Here is a 9,967-nt window from a genome sequence, read left to right as displayed (position 1 = left end):
TGTCCGCAGCCGCGTCACCCGAGGATCCGATCGCCTCGGAGGCCACCTGAGTAGCCTCCTTGAGTGCAGAGCCTTTGCCGTGAGGCTTAGTGCTCTTGGCTGCGCTTACCGGCTGCAGCCTTGGAGCGTGTCTTAGCACCGCTCTTAGCAGTGCCACGAGGCATGTTAACGGTCGAAGTGGAGACCTTGACGAAGAGCGCACAGGTTGCTGCTCGAGGCTCTAACTGTAAAGTGAGCCTCCGCCGCGCTCGCGCGGCCGAGTCGATGGTTTTCGACTTTGAGAATGAGAGTTTGTGACGAACATCTCTTCATTCTGATTGCTCGGTAAACCGAACCTAAGTGGGGGAGGACGTAACGGGGTACGTAGCACTAAGTGTACCCTGGTTACATGAAGTGTGACACTTCACACTTCAGGAGTATGACATGTCATACTCCGGGATATTTGGTACAAGGTACCAAGGTCATTCAAAACCAACCATTGGTTAAATGACATTGCATTTCTATAGGTAACTGATAGTTTGTATTAACCACAAACTTAACCTACCTATAAATATACTCAGTTTACAATCTACCTTATTTAGGTCACTTCGCTCTCTTTAATTAAAGAGGGGACCAGTGAACTGCCGTTCACTGAGAGTTTGTATACTCTCGGAAGATAACTTCCTCTAGCGCAAGGTGCTGTGTGACCCCGTCACATTTCACGCCTGGTTTTACATAGGTGTGCTCCGAGTCCAGGCCTGTCGGCGGTCGTGCTCTCCATCCAGCCTTGATCAGAGAGGCCCATAAACGCTTGAACTCCTTTGGGTCAATCCACTCCGTCATTTCTGGACGATTTCACGAAATGGTGGGCGAGAAGATGGGATGAAGTTAGAATTTTGAAACCTATGGACGAAATGCGTGGGCGAGAAGATGACGGGACGAAGTTAGAATTTTGAAACCTCTGGGCATTTTATATTGCCTTTTCTATTGCAGAGGAATAATACCCGTCTATCTCCCGATCTCTGATCCAAAATGATAAGATGCCCCATCCCCACAAATACAAACTCCTATATGCGCAGAATCGCTGTCGCCAATTGCGTATATAAGCTTGCAGCATACTTCCCACTGTCATATTACATATTCTGTATAATACAGAACACCGGTTAAGCAGCGAATCCGTTATTGCGAATGACGTCGCCGTACCAGAGCGCCGACTTTTTAGGAGTGCGTTCCATGGTCTCGTAGTTGACCCAGTGCAGTCCAAAGCGCTTAGTGTATCCCTCCGCCCACTCGTAGTTGTCAATAAAAGACCAAGCGAAGTATCCACGGACATCTGCGCCTTCCGCAATAGCGTTGTGTAGTCCAGTGAGATATTCCTTGTAGAACTGCACACGGAAATCGTCATTCTGAGCCTCCTCCTTGGTGCGATCCGGCCACGCGCAGCCATTCTCTGTGACTAAAATGCCGTTGGACACTGCATAACGCTTCTGAATCCAGACCAGCAGCTTCTGGAAGCTCCAGCCCACAGCGTTCCAGCCCATGTCCGTGCGCTTCCACGAGTCATCCGACGTCAGTTTGGTGCCTTCATCGAGTCCATAGCCACCAGTAGCATCATCCGGTGGCGCGATCTTGGCCTCATACTCATCTGATGGCTCAGTGTAGCTGGTACCGTATAGTTTAGACCGAAGAAGTCCGAGCTGCCCTTCAATAACTTCTTCTCGTCTTCAGTGAACGTTGGTAGACGTAGTCCACATCGGTCTTTCATGACTTGCGGGTAGTCTCCTTTGTAGACCGGGTCCGCAAACCATCCCAGGAAGAAGAGCAACGAGCGCTCCGCCGCTTCTTCGTTCTTAGCCTTTTGCACGGGATCATCCGTCGCTGCTGGTTCGCGCCAATCACAGTTCAACGTGATGCCAATTCTACCTTTCTGTGTAGCTTGGAACTCGTTGCGGTAGGCTTCGACAGCACGCGCGTGGGCCAGCAACAGGTTGTGTCCTGCAAAATACACTTCCGTGTGTGGCTTCCACTTGCGTCCTGGAGCATGAACACCATTGCCATAGCCCAGAAAGGCGGAGCACCACGGCTCATTCAACGTCAACCAGTTGGTCACACGGTCTCCGAAGCGCTGGAAGCACACGCGAGCGTATTGCACGAAGGCGTCTTGGATGACTTTGCCACCAAGCCAGCCGTCATACTCGGTTTGCAGAGCTAAGGGTAAACCCAATGGTACAGCGTTACCAGGGGCGTGATGTCGTTGGCCAGTAGCTCATTGATGAGGTTGTTGTAGAACTCGACGCCTTCCTCGTTCACTGCGCCGACTCCTGCGGGGATGATCCGCGGCCAAGCGATGGAGAGACGGTAAGCTTTGAGTCCCATCTTCTTCATAAGTTGCACGTCCTCCTTGTAGCGATGATAATGACCCACCGCCTTCTCGCCTGTGTCTCCATTCACGATCTTGCCGGGTGTCCGAGAGAAGGCGTCCCAGATGCTGTCGCCGCGTCCACCTTCGTTGCTAGCACCCTCCACTTGGTACGAGGCAGTGGCAGTGCCCCACATAAAGTCTTCCGGGAATTTCAAGTCCTTAGACATGGTTGCGATAGGATTGACAGAAGACGTGTGTCTTGGATGGAGCAAATGCGGAAATGACACGTACGTGGCCGTTTGATATCTTGGATGAAATCAGATTGGATTATTCTAATTCGAGTCATACAAACTTCTGCAGTTTCACACAGGGTATATATTACTTTTGCGCGACTTCAATTGACTGTTTCAGGTGCACGAAACTTTTACAGCAACGAAGTGGTTGCAAAGTTACACTTAGTTGTTCAATGATGCGTGAGAGCAGAAGCTGTAGCTTGGAGGACGTGTTGTTGCCTCTAGCACTTGAAGTAGTACTTGTCTCCTTTGAATCAAGTTTGATGGCGCTGATTCAACGACATCGAACGGGGCGCAACTTGTCCTTCCTTGTCGAGACGTCTGATTTCGGGCGACGCCAGTCAACGGCAGACAATCTATTACTTGAAATGCTTATGACTCATGTCTTGTGTACGACTCGATCCGAGCTGCATATCGTTCTAGCCTCGCTGTTGGCAATCTCTGCGCTACTAGCGTCAGTTCTTGCAACATGCTACCGTTCGACGAAGTCATCATGCGTAGGTTGCCCTTCAGACATCGCCGTTGCCGAGATTCCAGTGTGGGAAATGATTCGAGTAAGCCTGGCAGCCAATTGAACTGCATCGCTCGCGAATCTCCACTTCCTGGGACTTTCTTAGCACCGTGATGAAGCGCTACAGCGTAATAATAAAGACACGACCGTCTCGATAAAGCTGCTTCGTTCATACTTCGCACCTCGAGCCACGCGTAGCCTGGGTCAGTGGGAAGGTTAACCTTGGTTCTCTTGTCTGAGTTACAGTTGCCTCGACACGTTACAGCCTCAAAATTCTCGATCCCAGTTCGCTGTCTTGATTGGTTGCGTGGTGTGTTACTTTCAGTTGAAGTGCCATCACCTTGTTGCTGTTCGACCGTAATATACCCAGGCACACAACAACGTGTAACTAGTTTCCCTGCTATTGATCGAAGTGTGATCGAAATGTTGCATGCTTCGCGGTGCGAAGGTTCAGGCAAAGATTTAATCGGCCGTAGCGATATAAAATAAACTTGCAAAAGCTCTTGGATATGAATGGACACTGTGGCTTGTTTCACCAAATAATAATCCATCTGGGCATCTGTACCCCTCGGTACTTCCAATTCCAAAACCACACTGCCATCCTGCGAGATCAGATCGAATTGACCTCGGTGACTTCCAAAATTGGCTGCAGCCAGTTTGTGTTTCTCTGGAAGTGTCGGCGTCTTCCATTCCCCAAACTCCTTGAGGTACGAGTAACTACGTAGCACCAGCTCAGTGCTAGTATCATTCCTGTCTTGATTATCACCAGACTGCAGCAACTTCACCGTGATCATTGTATAAATCCGACGGTTGGTTTGCACCACGTTTATGAGCATTGGTCGATTTCCTGCAGTATTGGACGCTGCTAAAAAGTGAGCAGTTAATCCATTTGCGTGCACGTCCGGCAGTTCTACTGGCTTCAATGACACTGCTCCTCCAGCAACCTACTCAAAAGGCAAGAACCAACCAGGACTTAGTACCCTCTAATTACCCACTCACCAGCCGCAAATATTCATCGCACCTGACCCCTTTCGCTCCAAAGGGGGACCACACGGGGAGGTACACGAGGATCGTTCGATCGAGGGATGTTTTGAGTCTCTAGCACTTGGTAATACGCTTGAAACTCCACACGTAGACGAGAAAAACACAAAGACGCTAATGCCACACGAGAGCGTATCGTTTCGATGATCGAGAACAGCTTCCGGACGCTCCTGCGACTTCGTTTCTCCACTTGCAAGAATCTTGCGATGCTTACTGCATCGAGGCACGTTAGAACGCGAGTAAACAGCTCAGTACCAGCTGGAAGCGTCTCCATCTTTTGCCATAGCGTAGGGATAATGCGGCAAGACATTATTGTAAAATGAAAAAATAAAATATTTGCTGTTTTCAATTCGGCACCCCTCTTGTCCAGGTTCCTCTAGCGCAAGGTGCTGGATGACCCTGTCACACTACAAGTAGTGGCATTTGCAGACTACAACTTGCAGCACCTCTAATAGGCGTGAAAAATATCGCACAAAGCGACGCACCGTGAGCGGAAACTACTGCGCAGCGCAAGTGTTTCCTGATGCAGCTGAAGTTCATGTAGTAGCAAAGAATATCGGATAAACTGCGACAATAACACCAGCCGTACCAATAGCCAATAGCATACAAGTTGCATAGTTGACACGAGCGCGGTCGGGAGACGTACGAGGTTAGGAAATGCCGGATACAGTTTGTTTCAGTACGACTCCCTCGGCCACAGCTGGCGAGGGTAACCGCGGGAGATGCACGTACCGTGCGCCAGGGGGAGAAGGAAGGATGTGAAGACCCGTGTTATGTAGCACGCACACAGAGAGAAGCATCAGAGGATTCAATTCAATTAAATACACAGCTTCAGTTTAGCTTGGTAGAGAGCGGTTCGGCCTGGCAGAGGGCCGGAGAGACAACAAAGTTAGCCTTAGTCGTTTCTAAAGGTTGGAGCTCCGCGCAGTGCAAGTGTGAGAAGAAATGAGCGACCAAGACGCGACGGACGAGCAAGCGGCATCTATGGCGCAAGATCCGACGGTCGACGAGCTGGCTGCACGCGCCGCATCGAGGCGGCTTGAGGGTGAGGCGTCGTATTCGCCAAGATCCCCGGGACTGACGACAACGATCCCGAACCCGTTTGAGGACGTGCCTGCGGGGGGAGGCCGATGCGATCATGACCATAGCCAGTCCTGCGGTAGGCGGTCAGAACGTGGCCGTAGCTACAGCGCTACCGCAGCCTCCTAGATTCTCAGGCACGACGATGCAGGGCAGGAGAATCTTCATGCGCCAGTACGAGACGTACTTGGCTGCCATTAACGCGCTTCAGACTCAGTGGGGTGGAACGTTTGCGATGCCGATCGGAGCGTGTGTGGCGTCGACGCCAAGCGCATGGTGGGGCGGTACGAGTAATGCATCCGCTATTAGAGCAGATTGATTACGTCAAGTAGGCCAGCACATCATCGCACATCGGATACGCGTCCGTTGATGAAGCCATGAAGAAGCTGCAGATGACGACGACGTGGCCTGAGCTAGAGAGTAGAATGATGAATCTACAGGTTGATCAGGAGGCCAATTTGGACCAGTTCAGCTTGACTGAAGTGGCGTTTGAGCACGATCTGCGCCGGATCGTGAGATATCTTGCAGACGCGCTGGCCCCCGCCAGTTTCAGGGCAGTGATCACCACCAAGTTGACGTTACATGAGAATAAGAAGTACAAGACCGAAGTGGTGCCGTTCCGTTCGTGGGTCACGCAGCTCAAGCGTGAGTTCATGACATGGGAGCACCCTGCACAGGCAGCCGCAGGGTCGTCTACTGGATAGGGTAATCAACGGCACGCCAGACGAGGTAGCTCTAGTGGCCGTGGTGCGAAAGGAGGTCGGGGACACAGTGAGAGCCGTGGTACTGGTAGCGATGGGGGAGGTCGTGGCAGTCATCATAGTCAAGAAGACTCACAGTCGTCGCATAGAGGAAGCTCGAGAGACACGTTACTGAGGGAAAGGAGCCTAGAGCTTCACGAGGTGAATGCTTGAAATGTCACTCGACTGAGCATCTAGCGAGAGACTGTTCGAGCTGTCTGCCAGGTGATGCGTCCGAATTGCTTAAGGTGCTTCGTGAGCGACGCTGCTCGCGGTGCTACGATGCGTTATTTTGAGGTTGTCAACCACGAAGAGCATCTCGCCGAGGCCCGAGACGTCGGAGCCGATCATGGTACCGTTGTGGCTAGGGTTGATTGTGTGGCTGTGATGCCACTCCTCTTGGACTCAGGAGCAGACACGTCACTCGTGGTGCGAGGTTATCTGTAAGTACTCTATCGGGAAGGCATAGTAGTGGATATGAAGCTGGTAGACGGAGTGCGGTTGAACCCGGTCGGTGGCCAAAAGGTGGGCGTATACCGCAATGCAACGTTCCGGAAGGTCGTACTCACAGCTTCAGCTGGCCCGTTGATGCTTAGAAACGTGACATGTTACGTCGAGGAGGATAATTCGTCGACGGAGTTGACTGTCGGCCGCCCAATCATGAACATTATGGGGTACTCGACGGACAAGTTTCTTGGTAGAAGCACGCGATACTCGTCCAGAGTGGGAAATTGGCGAGGTGGAGTCAGAAGTCTGGGAAGACGATGTTACTCCGACTACTCTGCAAAGTGTGTGTCGTATGCAAGTAATTGCCGACAGCGAGAAATAGATGCCGGAAGAGGAAGCAGATGACATTGATCGTCATGAGACGAGGACCGCACTACCTACACTGTGCCCGACGGCCATACCTGAGGTCACAATGTACTTGAAGAAGAAAGTCGAGGTGGCTACAAAGATGGGCTAACACCGGAGGGTCGAACAAGGCTATGGGCGATTTTACACATGCGAATGGATTGTTTTCGAGTGGAATTCGGTAATGACCCGCCGGTGCGAGGTGAGCCGATGAAGGTCCGGCTGAAGCCCGACGCGACACCAGAGATAGAGCAGCCACGTCGCTACTCCCCTAATGATCGTGCGTATTTGGACCGGACTGGTGTTTAAGAACCATAGGAGCAGGTGGGCATCAGCTCCAAGGATCGTTCGGAAACGAGAGCAGGACTTCGATCCCTCAGCAGTCCCGCGGATGACCATTGACAGCCACAGTGTCAACGATCGAACGGAACTCATGCCGTGGCCGATGCCAGGGCTGGAAGTGATGCTGGGAGAGATAGAAGATTTTTTATACTGGCCTGGTTTTGAGGCTATTGACAGCTGCCTCTACACCCGGTGGTTCATGAAATGTACTCTTTCGTGACGAATCGAGGCATCTACACCCCGAAACGAGTGCCTATGGTTGCCACCGATGCGGTGGCGTATTGCCAAGGTGTGGTCGATAAAATATTTGGAGACCTACTTGGAGATTGCATTTTGGCATGACTTGATGATATTCTGGGCTATGCTGAGATTGAAGAGTCTCTACTACAGGTACTAGACAGAGTTCTCGCCCGCTGGGAGCACTTCGTGTTAACGCTGCATGCCAAAAAAATGTCAGATCTTCGCAACGGAGGTAAAGTGGTGTGGCAGAATCATCTCAGCTGAAGGTGTGAAGCATTGTCCTGATAGAGTGCAGGGACTTATTGATATGCAACCACCGCAAACAGCTGCAGAGCTACAGCAGTATCTCTGCGCAACCAACTGGATGAGGCAAAGTACTCAGGAGTACACGCGTATAGCGCCACCTTTGTACAGCACATTGGAGCGTGCGGCAAAGATTGCTGGCTCACGAAAGAATAAGCTTGTCAAGGTGAGACTTAGTGACGCGGAGTGGAGCGACAAGGATGTCGCCACTTTCGGAGACGTTCGTCGAGCCTTGTTGAAGATGGTGCCGCTGGACTACCCCAAACCAACGACGGAGCTGTGTCTACATACCGACGCGAGTCAGGATTTTTTGGGTGCTGTTGTGACCCAGTTGGAGCCAGAAGAAGTCTCGCTACCACTGGAGGATCAGCATCATCACCCTTCGGCGTTTCCGAGAGGTCAGTTTGCTGGAGCGTCGGCACGTTGGCCACCGAATGAGAAAGAAGCCTTTGCCATCGTAGAAGTTACACGTCGTCTCGATTATCGGCTGCTTAGACCAAAAGGATTTTGTCTGTACACAGACCATTGGGATTTGGTGTACATATTCAATCCGTACATTACCGATGGGGCCATGGCGGAGTTTCAAGCCGACAGGTTGCAGCGCCGGGTGTTTTCTATACATGCGCTTCGGTACATGACCGAGCATGTTCCTGGTGAAGATAACGTGTGGGGCGATCTGCTAAGTCGTTGGGGCGCTGGCCAGGAGGGTATCAAGGTCCGCACGGTTGCGCGAGTCGCGCGTACAGCGGTTGTGCAGCGCATGTCCACTTGAAGAGCCTGAGTTTGTCTGGCCCACTGAGGCCAAGATACGGACACTGCAGCGGGCAGCGCGTGATGCAGGCGACGACCTACAACGTACTGTGTGGAGATATGAACGTGGCCTTATGGTGATGCCGTCCTGTCAAGTATGGATCCCGCCCGACGCGGGCGACCAGCAACAACGTCTATGCGTGATAGCACACGCAGGTGCAAGCGGCCACAGAGGTTTACGTGCAACCTTGCAAGCTCTGGAGACTGTGTTTTTCTGGGAAAATATGGCAAGCGACGTTTCCACATTTACGAGGGGGTGTCTTCACGGTATGACAACAGCAAGTGGCCGTTTTCTCCGGTCGTTTGGAGAGACGCTGAAGGCTACGAAGCCAAACGAGCCCCTTCACTCCAAATGTCTGACGACGGTTGAGGGCACTGGTGGTAACACATATGTTATGGTTCTAAAGGACGGAATGAGCGAATTCGGGGGAGTTGATTGCCTGCCCTAGAGCGACGTCGGACGTCGGGTACCAAGGCCTGGTGGATTGGTTCAAGAGGTTCGGCGTCGTCAGGCAGTGGGCCACCGATCAAGGAGTTCATTTTCGTAATCAGGTGGTCGAGAGATAGCAGCGGAACCTAGGTGTCCAGCATCATTTCACCACAGCGTACACTCCGTGGGCAAGCGAGACCATCAAAGTGGTTAAACTCGAGATTCTTAAGTGTGTGAAAGCGCTTTTAAGTGAGCGAAAGTTTGCTGTCCGGTGGTATTGCCGGTCGATCAGGCTGCGCTAAACGTGTTGCCGGCGGATCGCCTCGGTGGCAAGGCACCATTGACGTCGTTTATTGCGCTGTTAGGTGGCACGCAGTTGCGTAGTATCCTTCATCCACGCTACTCAAAGAAGACGACGGTGGCGTGGGCTGACGACACTGTCCGCGAGCACATGACAGCCGTTCATTGCGGCTCTAGATGCAATGCACGCCGAGCTTGTGGACACGAGTAAAAGCGCCGGCACGCAGCGCATGAGCGCCATGCTCGTCGCCAAGGTGTCAACTTACAAAAGCTTAGTGAAGGTGACTTTGTGCTGGTCGTGACAACAACAGGTCGTAGCGGCAACAAGTTGGCCCTCATTTGGCGTGGACCCAAGAGAGTCATACGCGTATTGAACGACTTCACGTTGGAGGTCCAAGACATCATACCGCCGATTGAGGTGTCTGTCCGTCACGCATCGCGGCAGCACGAGGCACCGTGAGGGAATTACTAGAGCAGGCTATCTATGGTGATAGTGGCTATCTTGTCGAAGCCCTGCTAGACTGCCGCCTGAGCCCAGTCACCCACCGATGAGAAATTGTTGTGACGTGGGTCGGGCTGGATGAATATTGAGGGCCTCATGGGAGCCTGCAGAGGTCATTCAACAAGACGTTCGGCCCTATTGCAGACATTTTTTGACGAAACCCCTGACGTACATGCCTAGAA

At 52.1% G+C, this 9,967-nt stretch overlaps 4 protein-coding genes across 4 annotated transcripts in view; all 4 read right to left on the bottom strand.

The window, feature by feature from the left end:
* Positions 1–1,142: 1,142 nt before the first annotated feature.
* PITG_18230 (glycoside hydrolase, putative) lies at positions 1,143–2,568 on the bottom strand (the record flags this gene model as incomplete). The annotated part of the gene is made up of 4 exons (XM_002997812.1): positions 1,143–1,624; positions 1,663–1,857; positions 1,903–2,104; positions 2,218–2,568. 4 exons carry the CDS (start codon positions 2,566–2,568, stop codon positions 1,143–1,145), a joined length of 1,230 nt encoding a protein of 409 aa, XP_002997858.1.
* Positions 2,569–3,006: 438 nt separating this feature from the next.
* Positions 3,007–3,981, bottom strand: PITG_18229 (uncharacterized protein; the record flags this gene model as incomplete). The annotated part of the gene is made up of 1 exon (XM_002997811.1): positions 3,007–3,981. The coding sequence occupies one exon, from the start codon at positions 3,979–3,981 to the stop codon at positions 3,007–3,009; it is 975 nt and encodes a 324-aa protein (XP_002997857.1).
* Positions 3,982–4,157: 176 nt separating this feature from the next.
* On the bottom strand, positions 4,158–4,460 carry PITG_18228 (uncharacterized protein; the record flags this gene model as incomplete). The annotated part of the gene is made up of 1 exon (XM_002997810.1): positions 4,158–4,460. One exon carries the CDS (start codon positions 4,458–4,460, stop codon positions 4,158–4,160), a length of 303 nt encoding a protein of 100 aa, XP_002997856.1.
* A 5,419-nt stretch (positions 4,461–9,879) lies between these two features.
* The window catches only part of PITG_18227 (uncharacterized protein), a gene marked incomplete at both ends in the record, with an annotated part of 1,032 nt that continues 944 nt past the window's right edge, over positions 9,880–9,967 (bottom strand). Inside the window, one exon of the mRNA XM_002997809.1 lies at positions 9,880–9,889. Within this exon, the coding sequence (XP_002997855.1) occupies positions 9,880–9,889 (10 nt within the window). The remainder of the gene's footprint in view (positions 9,890–9,967) is intronic.

This window comes from Phytophthora infestans, genomic scaffold (assembly GCF_000142945.1).
Source record: "Phytophthora infestans T30-4 supercont1.66 genomic scaffold, whole genome shotgun sequence".
NCBI classification, from domain to species: domain Eukaryota; phylum Oomycota; class Peronosporomycetes; order Peronosporales; family Peronosporaceae; genus Phytophthora; species Phytophthora infestans.
This window is presented reverse-complemented; position numbering and strand designations above follow the sequence as displayed.